The sequence below is a fragment of the Athene noctua genome, chromosome 23 (assembly GCF_965140245.1).
Source record: "Athene noctua chromosome 23, bAthNoc1.hap1.1, whole genome shotgun sequence".
In the NCBI taxonomy this organism is placed as follows: domain Eukaryota; kingdom Metazoa; phylum Chordata; class Aves; order Strigiformes; family Strigidae; genus Athene; species Athene noctua.
The window spans coordinates 2,730,856-2,751,460 of record NC_134059.1 but is presented as its reverse complement, the minus strand read 5'-3'; the positions used below and the strand labels follow the sequence as shown (position 1 = coordinate 2,751,460).

General features: G+C 44.1%; 1 protein-coding gene across 1 annotated transcript in view; it reads left to right on the top strand.

Moving 5' to 3' along the window:
* PKP1 (plakophilin 1) overlaps positions 1 to 19,974 on the top strand; it is a 41,711-nt gene extending 21,737 nt beyond the window's left edge. The window contains exons 4-13 of the mRNA XM_074925214.1: positions 3,772 to 3,916; positions 5,620 to 5,827; positions 6,564 to 6,735; positions 8,895 to 9,009; positions 10,223 to 10,378; positions 10,482 to 10,658; positions 12,752 to 12,905; positions 13,416 to 13,602; positions 18,449 to 18,533; positions 19,903 to 19,974. Coding sequence (XP_074781315.1) covers positions 3,772 to 3,916; positions 5,620 to 5,827; positions 6,564 to 6,735; positions 8,895 to 9,009; positions 10,223 to 10,378; positions 10,482 to 10,658; positions 12,752 to 12,905; positions 13,416 to 13,602; positions 18,449 to 18,533; positions 19,903 to 19,974 — 1,471 coding nt within the window. The remainder of the gene's footprint in view (positions 1 to 3,771; positions 3,917 to 5,619; positions 5,828 to 6,563; positions 6,736 to 8,894; positions 9,010 to 10,222; positions 10,379 to 10,481; positions 10,659 to 12,751; positions 12,906 to 13,415; positions 13,603 to 18,448; positions 18,534 to 19,902) is intronic.
* Positions 19,975 to 20,605: the final 631 nt, after the last annotated feature.

The window sequence follows — 20,605 nt, the reverse complement described above, 5'->3', positions numbered from 1 at the left end:
TGAGCTGCAAGCAGCCCCTCTGCCCAGCTGAGCTGCAAGCAGCCTCTCTGAGCTGTGGCTACAGTCCAGGGACAGTAAGTTTGTGTCCTGTAACCATTCATTCCTAGGCAGGAGCTCAGTCTCTCTGGAAATACTATAAACAATGAAAACATCCAAAAGTTATTGAAAGAGTCAGAAAAGGTATTGAAGGAGTTTTATCTCTCTTTTTTGAATAAATAAAGGTGATCAGTATCAAAACATAAATTCTCCAGGGCTATGTCACACAATGAAAGCAGTACAATGATAGGCACTTTCATTTTGGTTTGTTCTTATTTGGGATAAACTGCCTCTAAAATGACTGTTTCACAGTGCTGGCTCCTTGTGATTTGAACTTGCCTGCACTGTGTATTTGCATCCAAATCCATTGTTGTGGCAGAGTTGCTGCTGATGCTGTCCCGGCAGAGTTCACATGGCGAGGTTGCCCATGAGGAGGATCCCCTCTTCCCTAGCTCAGTGTCAGTCAGTGCCAATCTGTGCCCATATTCTTTGGTATCAACCCACTGAGCAAAGCCTGAGGGGAAGCTCCAGCTGAGCTTTCAGTGGCATCAAAACCTTGGTGCCGTGTCCCAGAGGGAGTAGACGTGGTGCTTGGGATGGAGCATTGCTATTGGGTTTGCTTCACTGGGGCCTGACTCTGGAAGGCTTGGATGTGCTAGATACTGGTTTTAAGGAACAGTGGAATTTGTTAGAGTTTTCTGGTGTCCTTCTGTCCTGGAACTTGTAGCCCCAGCAACCAGGATGGAGACTTAGATCTCATCGATGCAAAACAATCTGCTAATACAAAGTGAACGAAAGGCATTAGTATCAAATGAGGGAATTTGCCTTTCTATGATACTGATCCTCTTAATTATTTGTTTCCCTTCCACACCTGAATCTGATCATCTAATTTGTCTCTGTTGAATCATTTCTAATTGAGGTCTCTCCCTATTCTGATTGCTTCTTTCTTGTGGAAGAAGAACAGCCTTTGGAGCTCTTCCTACCAGGCACATTGGCCCAGGTTAGGGATGGCCACAGTCCAAGAATTTGTCTTTGAGCAGGCTGTTGTTCTTGTAGTGTAGATCTGGTTAGGAATATCCATGACTGGCTGATGAACAATCTCCCATTAGCATGGGCTTTGCCAGGGTGATTATATTCTCAGGTAGGAGAAGTCGTTGCTTCTTCTTGGGCAGCATGACTGAGCCCAGCTGTTCACCCTCTGTGAACTTCTGTTGGTGAGCCAGCAGGGGAAATGGAACCTTCCCCATCTTTTCCTACACACTGAAAGCCTAGTTTTTCCCTGCTGAAGGAGGGTTTGGTCCTCTTATGGAGTGGATGGGTCGAAAATTGCCTTCCTTGAGTAGCTGGACCAAGTGGACATCCGTCTTTCTCATAAAAAGTGCCCTTGATTTAGGGGTTTTCTCAATTTGGTAAATTAAAATGAAAAAGTAAAATTCACTATGATTATATCTGCTTCATGGCCACTGACCTGGTGGTTTTATTACTATGTCTCCCTCCCCACACTGCCAGCCCAGGTCTGGATTCCCAAAGGAGAAGTTCCTCTGATGCTACTCATGTCGGATCCATTGGTGCCTCAGCTCTATTGTGTGTCTCAGGAGCATGAAAAAGACTAAGAGAAAATCCTGGATTCAAACCAAAGATTATCGAGGCTCCATAGTTTCTAGTTTAAATTTTGTCTTTCCAGTTCAGTGTTTCTTTGTTGCAAGTGTAATGGAAGTTTCTTGGAGCCAAGTTTTGAGAGGTTCAAACTGGTGAAAAATCCTATGATGTTTTGTTGTTAGTGTAGAGACAAAAGTGGAATGAGGTTCATCTAACCTAAGACACCGAATGCTTAAGATCCAGTCCAAGACTGTTGGCTATCATTCCTGTATACCAACAGAGTCAGAGATTATCTCCAGAGGGCAGGTCTTCCTGTCTTAGGAAGAATGTCTAAGACACAAAGGCAAGTTTTTCTTTGGAAGCCCCTATTCCTCTCCATTGACTACATGGGTGTTTAAATGAGTAATTTAAACTGACTGCAACTTTATGGCAATGAGGGTAAGGGGAGACAAAACAGTCTTTCATTCTATCTTCCAGTGTCACAGCATAATTGTTGGCTTTTGACATTTTATATGAAATTTGCCATAGAATTGTAGATATTATTCACTGGCCCGTGCTGTGTGGAGGTGACCCTTTGGATGCTTAAGGACAAAATATGTTATCTTATTGTAAGCTGCTGGTGGTGGTGACCACACTTGGGTGTCCTTTCTTGCCACAATCAAAATGAGTCTACATATCCTGTGCCTAGAAGAAGCCACTCCCTTTTAGTAATATTTAATACTTCAAATGTAACAGGTTCATTTAAATAACTTATTAAAAACCACTCTGATTGGTTAGTCTATTGGATTGTCTGAAGATGATCTGCCCCTCTACATAGTCAGTCACTGGTATGAGATGGAGCAAGAGCTTGTATACAAATTAATGTGGTTCAGATGGGAACTGCTATCCCTGATCTCCAGGTAAAACTCCCCATCAGTCACAACTGGATCCTGAACAGGGAATAACACCAGTCAGGCACAACAGTGACCTAGCTGTCCTAGCAAATCCCTCACACGTTTTGATTTGATCCACTGTTAACAAAGCATTTCCCATTTGTATCCCATCACTGCTGAAATAGTGATAACCAAACAAGAGTTTGGGTTTTGGCCCTTCCCAGTCCTGAACTTGTGTGGTCATTTACTCTGATGCAAATTAACACAGACATTGCTGCCATGAGCAGAGATCCTGCTGCAGGCCTAAGGTGCAGGGATGCTAAGATGAGATAGTAACTTTCATTAGACTAACTGATATAATTGGAAACACAGACAAGCTTTGCTGTTCAGAGCCCCTTCATCAGTCTGAAAGTTTGTACCCTTTTCTAATTTTATGTGGGTAAAACATCACAGATGATGCTAAATATGTATAAGCCAAAGAGAGCAGGACCTTCATATTTCTAAACAAGTGGACAAATCTTCAGGTGTTTGTATTTTTCCCAAGATTTCAGTCCTGCTCCAGAGGTATTCATACCCTTCCTCTGGAGTCTGTAGGCACATTCTTTACCTATAACAGGGGATGATGACAGTGACCAACTTCTATGACGAGCTTGGATACTAACAGTGTAAACATACCCTGGGAGCAGGATGTCTCAGTGCCATTAGTATTTCATAAACTCAATTTTTCTCCATCCCATAATTCCAGACATGCCTGTTGCCTTTTCCTAAGGGATCTGCTCTAGCCTTCTAAGACCATCAACTGCTCTCACGTTTTTGCTTCCACCACATCTCACATCAAAGGATTACATGCTGTGGGAAAAACATCTGTCTACTTTAGATTGCCCTAATAACCTGATGAATGGTTTTGCTCTTGTCCACTAATTCTTTTACTTGATCAACAGTGAAAATGGTTCTCTGTTCATTAATCCTTTCCCTTTAGACATGATTAGCCATCTAGCACCTCAACTGAGCTGTTATCTTCTGTTGTCTCATTTGTTTCTGGATAGACTGGATCCATAATTTATTAATCTTAGTGTCTTCCATTGTATATTTTCCACTTTTATCATCTCTTCTATTGAGACAGAGAAATGCACTAGGGGTGCACCCTGTGGATTACGCGGCAATGTGATAATATTTTAAATTTTGTAATTGATTCCTTCCTAATAATTCTGGTAATGGCTTTTGTCTGAGTCCTCAACCAATGCTGCATTTCTCTTTAACACAGAATATGTGGTGATGAGATAGACGGCGGTACAATGACCATCCAGAAAGCCATACAACTTCTGTGTTCCTCTGATGACAAATACCAGGCCATGGGTGCTTACTACCTCCAGCACACCTGCTTCCAGGATGAGTCTGCCAAGCAAGAGGTGAGCAAACTCCCTCACAGCTCTGCTGTCATGCTGGATGTGTTGGCAACTGAGGGGCATGAAACCGATTTTCCTCAGTACCAAAGATCCATACGTTCCCTTGATTTTCATGTGGAGCCTTATACCTCATTAGTCACACTCAGAAATTAATTAAGTAGATTTTTCAACTATTAGTGGTCGCTTTCTCTTAATAACAGTCAGTTAGGATTTTAACACAGGGGAATAGTTACCAGTCAGCAGAGGAGACTCCACATTATCACCATAAGCTGCTGTGACACAGATTGATGAGTTTTGGAAGCAACCATCCAGATGCAGGGTTATCTCCTGGATGCAATTGCATCCCATTACACATGAATCTTTTGCTGTCTCAGAGCTGAAGTATCAGAGCCACACAAAATTGCCCTAAATCCCACTGTGATCTTCATTGTGCATTGTTCAGTGACATTTTAGCCGTTTTTAGTCATTTTCAGCCATCTAAGCCAATGGGATAATTAGTGATCATGCACAAAGATATTTGATCAAACAGAAGCCCTTCTTACAGCACAGCTTCTTTTTCTTATGCTCTTACTTTCCGATTACTAGATTTATGCCAACATGCAGCAGAGGAGGCAGTCTCAAGGATGTAGCAAGACTGTCACAGTTTATCCTCACCCTGGCGTGTCTGCAGTCATGCCAACATGGGTTTATCAAGATGCCATCCCTATAGAGGTGGCTTTCCATTTCCTGGCACAACAGTGGAGCTGGACATGGGGGCACAGTGTGGGGCTGTACCTCTGTGCCCTTGCTGGGGCTGAACCGAGTGCGGGTACCCCAGCCCAATTTACAGTCACTAATTGTGGGGTGGCCACACCCTTTGTTACCGTTGAAAACACTGTGAGCACTGTCCCATTGCTTCCCAGAAAGATGTGTCAGAGCAGGTATGTGAGTCATTCGAGCGCACCCTTGTTTTCTTTCCTCTCTAAAAGGTGTTCATTCATTTTCTATTGTCAGCAAATCTGCAGCTGATGGGTTGGTTTGTGCCAGGAGGGGCTCCACGCGGGATCATATCCCTGGGAGACCTGATACAGTGGACATCCTACAGCAGGAGCCCTCATCATTTCGGAGAGCTCAGCTGGAGGAATTTGCCTTCAAACCTTCCCGGCATGCATGTGGTGTCCTGCAGGTTGGGGTTCACACCCCTTTCTGATGCTGCCCCTGTTGAGTGCTGGAGTATGGCCCAGTACTGCTGCTGGCTGACCTCGAGGGTGTTTACACTGTACCATGACTATCCCTCTAAGCTCAGCCTGTGATTCCAGGATGCAGATAAATTACCACATCATGTCATTTGTATTGCTATACATGGCCTCTACAGATAGGCAGAGCAACATTTTCACCTGATGCAAACTGATGGAGGCAGGTGAAAGTTTGTGGGAGCAAGCACATTTACATCAGCAAAGGATTCGGTCCATGGCCATTACTCATAGACATCCACTTCAAGAGTATAAGTTCCAAGCTCAAGGCCAGCACCTTCATGCTCATGACCTATGGCCTGAACCAGATGTGCCATTTGCAAGCTCTAGCCATCCTTTACTGTCAGGTCTGCTTTTCCGGCTCCCCTGAGTATGTGTTGTGTTGACTTCTTGCATTGCCATGAGTTCTAGTTGTCCCTGTCCCAGAGATGCTCAGCACACCATGCTGATGGCAGCACGTCTTTCCTGGTACAGGTCTATCGGCTGGGGGGAATCGCCAAGCTCGTCGAGCTGCTCCGCAGCACAAACCAGAACGTACAGCGGGCAGCAGCTGGAGCCCTCCGAAATTTGGTCTTCAAGAATCCAACCAACAAGATAGAAACGCGGCGGCAGAATGGGATAAGGGAGTGCGTGAGCCTCCTACGGAGGACAGGGAACACTGAAATTCAGAAACAACTGACAGGTACAGTGCAGACTGCTCAGCCCTCAGCAAGGACCATGCTCCTCCCTGTCTGTGGTCCATGTTGCTCCAGCACACAAAGGTCCAGTAGACATGGTGCTGCTATACCACAAAGAGGATGTTTTATGCTCCTGTTGCACCAAATGGCAACCTAAAACAGAAGGTCCTGGCCCTTTGATGTCCCTCCCATAAGGATTTCTCATATCAGAGTGCCCATCGGGGAAGCACCTGCCCCAGGTTTCCCCTCACAGTTGTGGTCACCCTGCCATTCCCTCCCATGCCTTCCTGCACCCCTGGCCCCTGTGCTGTTCCCAGCGAAGGCCAAGGGTGCTGGCAACCCCAATATGGTTGGGCAGGTTATCTCATCGGTATCTCACCATTTCTTGAAGGATTGACACAAGTGTGTTGGTGCAGGTCACCCCCAGCTGTGACTGAGGTCTTGTGTGCAAGCCTTTACAAGATCCCTGGAGAGATGCCTTCTCCCTGCAACCTAGTGGCAATAAACACCAATTCTGGTAGGAGGAAGGATGCTTATATGCCCACCTCCACATGATACCTGGTGCCCATCCTGCCTGTCTCCCATATGCATAGACAGAGTCTGGGGTTTGACCTCTGCACCCTTAGGTCAAAGATGGATGCGGTGAAGAAGGACTTTGTTGTTGGAGTTCACTGTGACCTAAAGAAAGTTTCTAATGTGTGGTGACCCTCTGCTTGAGCTTGTCTCCCACCTCCTTCCTAGGACTGCTTTGGAACCTCTCCTCCACTGATGAATTAAAAGAAGAATTGATACAGGAGGCCCTACCCGTCTTGACAGACTGTGTTATCATCCCTTTCTCTGGCTGGTCTGATGGCAGCTGCAATAGGACAATTATTGACCCAGAAGTATTCTTTAATGCTACAGGGTGTTTGAGGTGAGTCATGAAACAGGAACTTACTGTAGCTTGTGTCTGTTGTCAAAAGCTGAAACTGTCTAAATCCTCCTACAATAAGCTAAAGACACGCTCGCTACAACTGTATTAAAAAACAAACAAACAAAAAAAACCCAACCTCTCCTTGAGAAAGTTTTCCTGACTAAGAGAAGGTGCAGAAAAAATTTCATCTAAAATATTTTTCCCAGTAGCTTTTTAAAATTATATTCTTTTAAAAAGTCTGTTCTTGCTAAGTCTCTGCCTCAGAAATGTAAGTTATGTTGTCACAGGAGAGCTGCAGTACTGAAACCTGACAGTATTCATCTCAGACCAGGAAACTTGACGCTTTTTGCCCTTAAGATTTTTGGGGCTTCCAGAGAAATGTTGGTTGCTAGAAAACAAACTGGTTTGGGTTTTGTATGACAAAAAGTATTTTCTATGTGGGGAAAACAAACATTTTCCCACTGATTTTAATAACTGTTTTAATACAGAGCAGTCCCATTGCCCTGGACTCTTCCTGGCTCATTTCATCAGGCAGGTCAGCTACAAAACAGGAGGTGCAGATTGAGCCCAGAGTAGTTTATTTTTTTCACGGGAAAGCCAGAGCTCTTTTGTAGAGGATCTTCGCCCTGACTTGCTGTTTCTCCTACCACCCTCCTCCACTTGGATGCAAGCTCCTTGTCTTACTGGGAACAAGTGGGGAGAAAAAAAATACCCTGTATAATTAGGTACTTTCATCAACTGAAGCTCTCCCTGAGGGAGTGCAGCGCCGACCACACCCTTACCAGACACGCAGCTAGTAGGAGCTGTATCTGCTTATGAAACAAAATGGGTGAATATGGTAGGGGCCTTTTGAGACGTGATGCTATCATCTTCTGTGGCTGGGAACCGTGTCTGAAAGATAGAGAGTGCTGCTCCCTTCCCTGTCTTGGAAGGCACCTTCCCTGTACAGTTGTACGTCAAGACGTGTGGTGTACAGTGCATGTGGGGTGCTTCACTTTTAAGACCATCTCAACCCACCGATGCCACAAAATATCCCATTAAAATGAAGGAAAGAGTATGACGATTTGTAAAAGGATGTAGAAGGAGCTCTCCGTGGAGTTTAACTCCAGGCAGGTTCTGCCTCCTGAGACTTAGCACAGTCTGTGCCAGTAATATTTAACACCCCCAGAGAAGACTGCCAGATGCAGGTCAGTGAGGAGCTCAAAAGGCTGGGGGGAATCAGGATTGGGGAGCAAGCCGAGTAAGGAAAGCAGGGCGGTTGGATCCGGAGCCCCTGCTCTGAGGGGTGAGCTGGGATTGCTCTGACTCACTGCCCTGCCACATCATTACGCAGAGATGAGAACAGCCTTGGGTTTGCCCTGGGCTTGAGCCATTGCTGCTCAAGCATTTCTGGATTGCAGATGAATTCATGTTAATGAGGAGGCTTCAAATCACAGTGAACATCAAATCCAGTTCTGGAACGCCTGGAGTGAATATCTCACAATGACTGCCAGCCTCTCTTTGTTTTTCATTTGCAAGCTACAAGGCAATAAAACAAGGAAAAAAACCCCAACAAAACAACAAAAAACATTTCCTGTTACTGGAAAAACTTCTCCGTCCTGGCAGCAACCAGTGCTCAGGAATAAGTTGCAACATTACAAACTGGTCAATCCCTCTGGTCAGAGCGATTGCTGCTCTTCAGCATCTCTGCCCATTTCACACACAAATATTGCTGTTGAGCCTGTGTAGCTCCATGCTTACAACCATATGCATCTTCCTGATCTTCACAATAAACCCAGATGGTCTTTATTCAGTCTTTTCTCTGGAAAAACCTCTAAGGAGCCGATGAGTGTGTGTAATGTCACATGCATAGTCTCTAAGGCAAAATATTGCTGATAGTTACTCCCACTACAAAGATGTCTTCTACGCAAAGCTCCTTAACAGGGCATTTTCCTAGATGAAATCAGTCCTAAAGATCAATAAGAGAGCTATGCACCAGTGCAGTCCTACAGAAGGCCTCCAAAATGAGAGCAGTACACCAGCCTTGCTGAATCTACAAAAATATCCTTAAATTCAATTAAAGCTGTAGTCAGAACAAAGCCCTTAGAGACTAGTAAGTGAACCCAACTAATCCTCCTTCTTATTTCTCTCCTGACATGCTCTGCTACACCTTTCTTCAGAAACTTGAGTTCTGCAGACATGGGGCGCCAGACCATGAGGAATTACCCTGGCTTGATTGATTCAGTCATGACTTACGCCCAGAACTGCGTGGCTTCTAACCGACCTGATGATAAGGTACCAGATGCTCACTACAAGCTGTTTGCTAGAGTTCAGCCCTGTAGTTAATAATTTCAACTTTGGGAATATCTCTAAATCCCTTTCAAACAAGCACAAGAGGAGACTGGACTCTTTGTGACTGATTTTGTCCTCCCAAATCCCAGTGCAATCTGTTGTAGGATTACAAGTCTTCTGTGCTCTGGGCCTGAATTAGAGGTGGGTTTTACAATTTCCCTTTATCAAATACAGAGACAGAGCAAAACATTTTGGCTCCTGAGCCTCCAATATGCTTTCCTCCCTCCCACTCCCACCTTGGGATTCTTCCAGCATCTTAACCTCCATCTCTTGCTCTTCCCACCACCACATCTCTTCATCCAGCAGGACCCAAGCATATAAGCCCCAGATTGTCATGACATTCAACAAGAAGCCGAGGGGCTGGCATCTTTCTGCCCATCCCTAACCATGACTCTGATTGCTATGTGCAAATGGCACTTACCTTGGACAAAATAGTGTTTATAGCCACATTTTCAGGAGTCCAACACCTGTGATACTAGCCAGACACCCTGAAATCCTCAAAGCTCATCAAAGTACCAAAATTATTTCAAATGAGCTCAGGACTGAGCACATCCTCTTTGGGGGATGGCTTTTGCAAGAAGACCAGTTTTAGCAGCATATGCTGAAGACAGCTCTTTGGAAATATAATCGTGGTGTTGGTTACAGGTATCTATTTAGGTAAAATTCTTCCTTGCTCATTACATTGCACACTGACATCCAGGTAAAAGAGGCTTAAAAACCTGTTCTTGGTAAAAAGTGTCCCCTAATCTGTAACTGTGACCTGGATAAAGTCATTGAAAGTTGACTATGGCAGGAGGAAGACTTTCAAGATTTGGCATTTCATAGTGGGCAGTTTGATATAACAACCCTCTTCACTCTCTTTTCTTGTTTATCAACTTGTCTCTGGCAGCGGCACCTGACGAGGTTCACTGAGTCCGTTAGCTCACTGAGATCCACAATATAGCATTTGGGCTAATGTGGCCCTTAGTCTGCTCTACATCCTTATCTTCCTTCCCATCCATTGCTACCTTAAGCAAGGTCAGGAGCTTGTGTAGTGTAACTACTAAAAAAGCTAATTATGGCATGGTATGTGTCCTCTCTGTAGCTATAGCAGATGCTGCTCCATATTTTTTTGCCTAATGTGAATCTTACATTTTTATTCTGGGGGTGATTTCAGTCTGTGGAGAATTGCATCTGCATCCTGCACAACCTCTCCTACCGCCTGGATGCTGAAGTTCCCAATAGATACACCCAGCTCAACCACATGGCCCGGAGTGTGTATATGGACAAAACTCTCACAGGCTGTTTCAACAGCCGGAGTGGTAAAATGGAGGTAAGATGTGCCACAGAGGGCTTGGAAATGTGATATTCAGCCCCAGGCAGGCGCTACAAGCGAAGAGCAGGATCTGAGCTTCCAGTTTCTCATCTCTTTGTAGAATGATGAGTATGGTGTCCCCCTTCCTGAGGAGGATTTTAAACCCAAAGGACCCAGCTGGCTCTACCACTCTGATGCCATCCGCACCTACCTGTCCCTGATGGATCAGAGCAAGAAGGATGCCACCCTGGAAGCTTGTGCTGGAGCTCTGCAGAACCTCACTGCGAGCCGAGGAGTGGTAAGTGCTCCTCTCTCTGCATGCACGCAGATAAATGTGTCAGTACTTTACAGTAATCAGAAAGGAAAATGTCCTCCTTAAACCTCAGGGCACTATTGCAAGTCTTTCCATGGTGGATGCTCCAGCAGAGGTATTTATTAATGACAAAAATAAGGCCTCATGGGGGGCTATAACGAGTATCCCAATGATCTATCCCAGATCAATTGAATGAGTTTTCAGGTTTTCCCAGTCTCTTGGTCATACTACCAGCATCTACTGGTATTGTCATCCTTCCCCCAGGACACCAGTAAGGATGTGCTCAGATGTGCACATGTGGACAGATGTCATTAAAGGAGAGAGAAAGGATGTGTGCGCACCACTGCCTGTGTGTGCTTTTTAAGTGGGAGGTGGCTCTAATAACAGGGTGGGTTCTGCTGTGGATTGTGGCTCGTCCTCACATCAGGGCTGCTTATAAAATAGCTCTGACAGATGTCCTAACCCATAGGTATGGCAGTGTGGCGGTGACACAGCTGTGTGACACTGTGGGTATTACAGCAGCTAGGGCACAGCGAAGGACACATCACGACAGCAGCTCTGCTGTGTCCGGTATTGCTGCCGTGGGCATGTCCTCGCAGGCTGCGTTCACGTGAACAAACCTTGACTTGTCTGTTTGTGTCGAACTTCATCAATTCCAATTTAAATAAGATAGCTAGGGAGATAAAGAGATAATTATTTCATACGTAGGAAAGGCGTGTCACGTGTGTGAAGCGTTCCACCCAGAAACACAAAGTGACTCACTAAAGGAGTCTTTGCTGCTAGGACAGCATTACCCTGCCAGCTCTGATCCCCTGGGAACTTTTGGTACAAGTCTTTCAACGTGAAATGCTTTGGGAACTTCTTTTTTTTTTTTTTTTCAGTTTAACTAAGCAGTGCCACTAACAATAAGGTGGAGAGAGGCTGCCATATAGACAGTATGGGTAGAGTATGAGTAGAACTGATCAGAGAAGTGGGACTGGAGCCATGTGTTCCATGGAAATGAGAAGCCTCTCAGCAATCAACATCATTACACAAGAATGTCTTTTGAGCAGGGGGGAAGAAAGCAAACAAACAAACAAGAACCAGCTCTGACAGTGCTGAAGCAATTTATTGCAGCCTTCTGGAACGGAATGGTTGGAATTTGCCTGGATGTGTAGAAGTGACTTTGACTTTCAAGGGTCTTATTCCAGCTCAAAGCTGGAATTGGGGTGGGTTGTTGAGTTTGTTGTCACCTGGAGGAAAGGGAAACTGGGGACAAGTTTACAAAGCATACTATGACCCTTTAGTTTACAGAGGATGGCTCCAAATCTCTTCTCAGACTACACTTTGCACATCCCAGTCCTGCTGGTGTGAATCTGTAATGTGGCACGTGTGCCTCCTGGAGCATGGGAGGGAAATTGGGTCTCAGCTCACTGGAAGAGGGTTGCCTTCCAGCCTGTTCCCTCCATTCCCGGGTCACTGTTGATGGGCATGAGTCAGTGGTAGGATGACAATCTCCAGCAGCCTTTTTGGTGGGACATTAGCTGGGAAGTTCAGTTTAAACTAACAGTAGGAGGGCATTTATTAAGGGTTCAGTGTCCATGAACACTCTTCTGCATTGACTACATACTGATATCTTCTAGATTTACATAAGAAAACACAAGATCAGGACCCAAAATGAGTATTTTCCATCTTCAGATTGTTTTTTAAAGATATCCATTAGCTGTTCCTATTCCACTGCAGTCTATTACTTGTGGCATGGCAGGGAGATGCAAGGGCATTGTGAAGGGCAAGGGCAATGTGTACATGAAGGTAAAACTTCTCCAGATTTTGGGAATATCAGTTGGGTGAGCAACTGTCCCCACTCAGGCTCCAGAAAGAGGACAGGAGTATCAGCTGTATCACAGGAGGTGAGAGGCTGACTTTACATATGTCTGTGGAGAAGAGGGGCAAATGACAAGGGGGATTATGGTAGCAGAAGAAGGTATTATACAGATGCTTATTTTATAGTGTGGTCATGTTTGTCTGGCCCCATACATCATTCCAGTTGTGTCCTGCTGGCATTAGAAGTCATGAGACATCTCTGTTCTGTCTCCTAGATGTCCAACGCAATGAGCCAATTGATTGGTTTGAAGGAAAAAGGTTTGCCACGCATAGCACGGCTCCTCCAGTCCAACAGCTCTGAAGTTGTTCGCTCTGGGGCTTCCTTGCTGAGCAACATGTCCCGGCATCCTGTTCTCCACAAATCCATGGGTAAGGGATTTCCACCACAGTGGATTTCAGAACAATGTTTAGTTTCTAACCCTGATATCTGCCCATTGTGCTTTGTAAATCCCATAATAACACTTAGACAAGCTCTGAAATTGGATAAAACAGTGTGATTTCTGCTGGCAAAAAGGAAAATTACAGGTGGTATCTGCAGGCTTAATTAACAAAGTGTGTGCTATCTCAAAGTCTCTACAAGCATGTGGTGTGATTTATAGACAATGACAAATCTGCAGGATCATGAGGATGATAGTGTTTGGGAACTGAGTTGGACCTGACTACCCATGACCAATATCATTGCCCTTCCAGAGGCCTGCAGCACTCATTTTGCCTCTGAAAATCAAGTGATGACTATTATGCCATTAGTGTCCAACGTTATTAGCGCCTCTTTCCAGAGATAACACCACATTCTTGCATTGAGTAGTTCTAACACATATAGTATCATTCACTTGTGCTAGGTTTTATTTAAATGTTGATTGGAACATTCCACCTCTCTAGCTCACCAGGTGCTCCCAGACGTTTCACGTCTCCTGTCATTCCAGTCTGGAAATACCAACAGCTACGGCGAGATCATGACATCAGCTTGTTACACTCTGAGGAACCTCATCATGTCCAACCCACACCTGGGAAAGTCTTACTTGACAAGCAACATGCTAAATAATGTAGTAAGCCTGTGCCGAAATGGGTGAGTTTGGGGCAGAAGGCATGGAGAGGGTCATGTGCAGACATTTTTGAGTCCATACACTGTGCAAAGCCAGATTAACCCCAGAGCCTTCCCAACACCCTTCAGAGCTATATAAAGCATTATTCTTTCCCTGCGCTGGTAATCTGAGAGCCAAAAAAGTTCAAGCCTGTTGGTAGACAGAAATCCTCTGTTCTGGTTTCTTGGAAACAGCCATGAGCCATGAAGGGTGAGATTTGTAAAGGGGCCTCAGGAATTTTCTGGTTGAATTTTAAGAGACTCTAAAAAGAACTGAAGCGCCAACATCTTACATCCTTATAAAAATTTCAGCCCTCAAAAGAGGGGGTGTCAGTACATAGCCTGACTGCCTAGCACTTGGGCTTCCCACTCGCAGCTTCCTGCAAACATGAAGGTCAGGCCCGAGATTCAGGACTGCTGATACACTGGGATTGTGCTTAGCTTTAACGTTCAGATTTGTTCATCTTTCTGTTGAAACATTCACCACAAGTGGCAAAGATGCAGCTGTGATGACATATATATATATATATATATATATATATGTATTATAAGTACCTCCCCTGGTCTACTCACACATATTTTACAACAACTGAGCAATTTCACCATATTTTACCACTTTTTCTTTTAGGAATTAGTCTGAGGTTTGGTGGTAGTAATTCTGTTCTGTTTGTTATCCATACTCCCTACAGCCATATGCAAAAGCTTGTCAACCCTTGCCACATTCATTTATGTTCATTTCTGACCAAACTGGCATTAAACTTGCATGATCTTTGATCATGTATTCCCTTTCCTAGACTTTCATCTCTCCTACCACCTGTCCTTGTTTTAAAATAACTTATACAAGTAACCTGTTGCTTTCTGTTGTGAAAAGACATTCCCATGCCTTCTTCATCATCCTTTGATAAGCCACTTACAATCTGCCACTTGTTTCATGGCAGAAGAGACTCTCCGTCATTAGAAGTGGCCTCCTTGTTTAGTTTGGGCCTCAGCCAATGAACATTGGTCAGTCTGCTGCTTTTATATGCCTTCACTCTACAAGCAGCCCAATTAACATGAAACCCAGCCCTCTTCATTGTGTTGAATGGTATTTACTTCTGCCTAAAATCCCGCTTTGGATCACTCAGACTGGTCGTCAGCTAATTTACTACTTCAGCAAAGTGTTGCTCAACTGGGGTAGTGCGTACCTTAATTGTCTTGACTGCTTTTTGTGATGAGCTTTGTTTGCAATGACTCACTAAACTGTGAGGAGTTACTAAACTCTGGAGATGTCTGCAGTGTGTTCCTCTTGTCTGTATCACAAATTCCTTCTGAGAAACTCCCCAGTTCTTACAATGTCCAAAATCTGAATGTTCCTTTTCCTCCATTATGCATTTCTGTCCCCAAAGATTTTTATGCTGTTCAATTGTTATGAAAACATGACAATTTACACTCAGCACTTACTTATTCAAGCCATATCATTTCAGACTGTTCCCATAGAGCAGATGTTAAAGAGATCTCCCCTCTAGTGAATAGCACACTTGCCGATTCACAAATTAGCTAACTTTCCCCACTTTCCCATGTAGCCTGTGAAAATAAACAAGAAATTTTAGGGCGGGATTTGTCCAGTCCTACATCAGAAAGTGGCACATCCTATCCCACTCCCTGGTGGTAACAGATCCATCGCCTGTACTGGGGGCTGTTGCTGAGGCTGGATGCAGATCCCATGCTCCCCACACTGATGCTGACTGTGGTGAGTCCCACACTATCAACCTTCTTCCCAGCACCACAGCCAGCAGAAACAGAGAACAGAGGAGGCCTCAGTGTGACCGAATCACCAGGGAGACCGTACTGCACCTTGTTAGTATTTTGCAGAGTTTTCTCTGTTAATCTGACTCAGTTTCCCTGTGGACACACTTCCCTCACCTCCAGCATCAGTGCTGGTTTGGTTGCTGTGTCTCCATAGTGCCTCCCTGGCACATGTTTCTTCTGCCACCCAACAAATCTTCACCCATATTTCTGAACTGGTCTCCCATTGCAAATCATTAGTTTAACATGCTCAAACCATTTTGTATTCGTGTTTTAGAATGGGCTTCCAGGTTACAGACAAGTAAGTTATGGACCTTTTCCTTACCCATGTTCTTCTCTCATGCCAACCAACACTCCTCAAATCTGTGGTTTCTTTTTCTTGATGTTTCTTATAGATGTATAGTGAAAGGCATAAATGGCTCAGCAGTTTATCTGATAGCTGTGGCTTCTTTTCCTTCCTGGAGCATCCCAATTAAATAATTGTCCCCATCTTCTGCATATATCCTCATCTATGACACAGGCTTTATAGTGACGATCGTGTTCACTCACTTATTGTTATTTTTATTCCAAGTTACCAAAATGTTGAGTATTACTTTCTTTTTTTGTTGGTGATTCTGAAAGTCAAGCTACTGTTACTGATTTATTGTGATGTCTGATCTCGTCTTCATCTTTCTTCTTCAACTGTCTGAAAAATATTCTGCTCATTTTCAAGTGACATTATTTCACGAATAAAATTATAATTTTCCTCAGTAATTCTACTGGCTGTACTAAAAGCTTTTGTCCAATATCTCTTTCTGTAGTTTAGAGCATCAGATTTGTAGTTCAACTCACAATTCCTTTATTACCGATTTCTTTCAGTTTCTCTTTGTTCATTCACTTTTCACATCTTTTCTATTGTACTATTTAATTTTGCATTTAATTCTATCATAACATTTTACCAAAATTAGTCTTTCACAAAACTCAGGACTTTCCTTGATTCTTTTCTGTGGAAGAGAGTTCTTCTCATCCACACACTTCCAATTTCCCATTTCTTCCAAAGATTGCACCTTATGACATCCTGAAGAAATCCTTCTTCCAGGAATTCCTTGACCAGTCCTGTGACATACATCAGCTTCTTGATATTTTTATCCTTTGAGGAAACACTGTTTTCCCCCAATATTTGATATGCATGTACAAAATTCTTGTCTTTTTGCTGCCCTCATGCTTCTCCCCCTGCCCCACCATCTCCTTCTGATGAGGTTCTTGTTTGTGTTTTGTTGAGTAAATAGTTTTTTTGAATGACTGCTGCCACAGCCACCAGTGAACATTTTCCTTGTTGTCTTTCCACAACTTTTTACAAATACTTCTATTTGTAAAAAACAGACTGTCCTTAAAATCAACTTTGATTTTCAGGCAACTTTTTTAAAGAAAATTTTTCCCCAAAATAACTGTCCTTGATATTCTGCTCCGTGTTACACACTTCTATAGTCACACTATTCCCAGCACTTTTGTATAGGATATGATACTTTACGTATTGAAGTTGTCATCACAGCTCCATCAGTTCATGCTTGACCTTTTTATACCTAAATAGTAGCAGTAGATGTTGTATGAAACAGAGTCAGTATCAATCCTTCAAATTAAGAGTGGAGAAACTCTTTTTTCCTTATTTGTAAATGGCTCAGAGACCAGATGCTGGTAATTCTTGTTTGAAAAGAAAAAAACCCTTTAGAGGTGTGCTCTGAAGACATAATGGCAAGAAGTATGTATTTATCATCATTAGAAGCAAATTATATATATATATATATAAAATATATATAATATATAATATATATATATAAGACAATTACTCAAGCTTAGAAACCAACATGAAACAACATATCCATGAAAGAGAGTGTCCATCTGATCATCTAATCATCGATACTTTTGGATTTGGATTTATTGGTTTTTAATGGCTTTTCAGCCACAAATAATATTTCAGCTACAAAATGTTTTTTTCAACATAGGCATTCTGGTGACAGGACAAAGGATGGTTATAACCAGAGAAGTGATTTTGCAATAAAACCTAGTTCTTCTGTCTCAAAAGAATCTCCAGAATATCTGATTGTCTGCAGTCCCCCAGTCCTCCACGCAGTACCAATATGTATGAGCTGCACAAGCATTTTAGAGTTTATGACCAATTTAAACTTGCTAACTTCTTCGGTAATAACGGCTGTATATGCTAGAGGAATGCCCCAAAATTTACTGAATGCAGTCACATTCCTGTCCTTTCACACTCAGAGTACAATGCTTGCAGGTCTCAGATTCCTGATGACCCCTCACTGTCAGACCCATTTCTCATAGTCTGATGAGGACTATTTTGAGGACACAATGTTTTGTGAAACTGTGTCACACAGGGAGGGTTCTGAGTCTGGTCTCATACCTCTCCATCACCGTGGCTGAGACATGCTGGGGCTGTTGCACTGAGCCTGGGTCAGGAGTCGCCCACAGACAGGACGAGGTCCAGAAGATCAGAGGCAGAGATAAGAACCAGCAAGGAGGCTTATATCTAGGTTGTTGTATGAAATGTTCCAAAATTATAAAAGGTACTGCTATGACTCACGGTTTCGGAGCTGTTACGTGAGCAAGTATCTATTAACTTGTGCTGAGTAAGGACTTATGGTTGCAGATGTTGTTATTACAAATGCTCCCATCTCCATCCTCACCGGGCAGCACGGAGCCTGTTCCTCTGCTGCCCTCCTGAGAGGTTTGCCCACACCGTCCCTACAGGCTCCACCATTTCCTTTCTCTTCCACTCTCCAAAATTTCACACTCCAGAAACACTCTTTCAGCTCAGTTTAGTGCTTTTTTTTTCCACTCAAATCCTCCCCTCTTTTTTATTTGTCCTGTTCTGGTCCCAGAGGTTGTAACATAACATTGCTGAGAGAGTAAAGGTTTTATCCACAGTCCTCCATCAAGTCTAGCCAGCCTCCCAGCTGGAGACGGGCTTATTCAAAGGCGTTCGGTAACACATGTGAGTTGCTGCTCTGTGACCTGCCATAATTCACCAGGGTTGCTTTCATCTTCCCAGCTCCTGTCCAAAAGCAGCCGAAGCTGCTCGCCTCCTCCTGACAGATCTTTGGTCGAACAGGGAGCTCCAGAGTGTGCTCAAGCAGGTAAGGAAAATGCTTCTGCTTTATGGCTGGCAAGAACAACCCTGGTGTTGACTCACTCGCTGCAGTTGGTGAGTTTGCAAAGGCCGTGATTCAGCACTGAGTACAGGCAGCGGTTGGGAGAAGCCTGGGGCGCTGGGAGGACCACAGTGCTCCCCAGCACACGGGCACCCGCCTAAGATCCGAGCAAGTCGGAACCACAACTGCTGGGACTGACTGTAGGGACTAAGCGGATGGCGGCGTGTCTATGTTGGGCAGCTTGCACCCTGAGGATGATGCTAACTTAGGTGGGCTTTTCCATGACACAGCCACCTCGCTCCTGGGGTTGATGCTGTTGTGTGTGCCCAGCACTGCTCTGTGCTGGGAACAGACCTGGACACTTCACACTAGCCTGGGAGATTCCCTTCGCTGCAGTCCATCGCATAGGATCAGCATGTCCCAACAGATCCCTGGCAAGCTTCCTCTTCTCTTTCCCCCCATTTTTTTCTGTGTCCATAAACCTACTCTGTGGTGACGTCACCCCTACTGTTGGGGTAATCTTTTAAAACAGGGAGTATCTAGGATTTGTTTTGCTCCCTGCAACAGAAACTGCGAAAGTGCAAAGCCAGACAGGGCGCTGAGCCAGCTTCCAGCTCCCAGTGGCTTTCTTTGAACAAGCTGGGTTTTTCCAACTCAACAGCAGCAGCACCTGCAGAGAGTAAAGGGCCAAATTAAAGAGCAGGAGTAACATCCACAAAGGGGATTACCCTGGGGGCAGGAAAGTAGAGAGTGCCTAAATATTGTTCTCATATTAACGGTTAGGGACTTTCTCCATAGGAGCTTGTGTAGCTTTGCGCCAGGTTCTGCTCAGGAGCCTGTGCCAACTAATTTTGATGTGACTGAGTCACTCCTGTGTTCACACAGATGTTCATTGTATAGGAATACATCAGACCAGAAGGCTGGGAATCTGCAAGGATATATGCATCATGCACATATCTCTGCTGTTTTTTCCAAGATGAGGAATAAGATGAAATAATATTCCTTGAAGGATTGACTAAAGGTTTCCTCCAATAAAGCTGGAGATGTCCGGGATGAGATATGAGATGAAATAATATTCATTAAAGGAATTTTCCAGGATGAGGAGTAAGATGAAATAATATTCATTGAAGGATTAAGTAAAGGTTTCCTCCAGTAAAGCTGGAGAAGTCCAGCTCTTGGCAAATGGAAAGCAATGCAAAGAGGATGAAGCCCTCAGTAAGGGCGAGGTATCGAAGGCACACAGAGGGAGGACAGAGGAGGTTGTCTGAGAATGAAGCACACTTCTTAAGTGGAGCAGGAGGCTCTCTCATAGCAATAGATTACTATCAGTTTTGAAATTGATATGCTTTTTCAGCAAGGATTTGATAAAAACATGATGGGATCTTTAGCTGGAACGACCTTCAGGACCCTCTCCTCCAGATTTTAGGAGCCTCTCCATGCACATTCAGGCTGCAGGTGAGAACGGGGCCCTGGTGTGTTGGGCAAGGGGTGGTTTTGGGGACAAAGGAGTGGTGTGTGAGCCCCATGAGCCTTTGCTATTTTTAATCTCCTCTAAGATTGGTTTGTGAGATTTTCATCACAAAACTTAGCCCAAACTGCAGAGCATTTGTTTGGAAGAAAGGTCAGAAGTTTTGTGGTTCCTGGGTGCAGATGTTGCTCACAGTACACAGCTGTGCATTTTACACATGCTCAGCACAGCTGCCATAGGACAGGCAAAGCTGCTGGACTTGACTATGCCTCATGTGTCTTACTTTGCCAAACAATAAATGATTAATTGCATTTTGCCAAATTTTCTCAGCTTGGGCTTTTCACAGGAATCTCTCTGACAATACTTTCATTCCTGAATTTTGAATAACGTTATCCAGATAAGTGTCAGTAACATGCAATTAATTCCAGCACATGTTATGACATTAGCCATCACCCCTAGGGATTTTTTCAGCACTTAACAATCCACCTGTAAGCCTCATGTCAAAATTTGGAACTACATGCTCTCCTCTGAAAAATCCCCATAGAGGAACGGGGTTAGAGAAATCATTGGCAGAATTTTCAGGGCATTG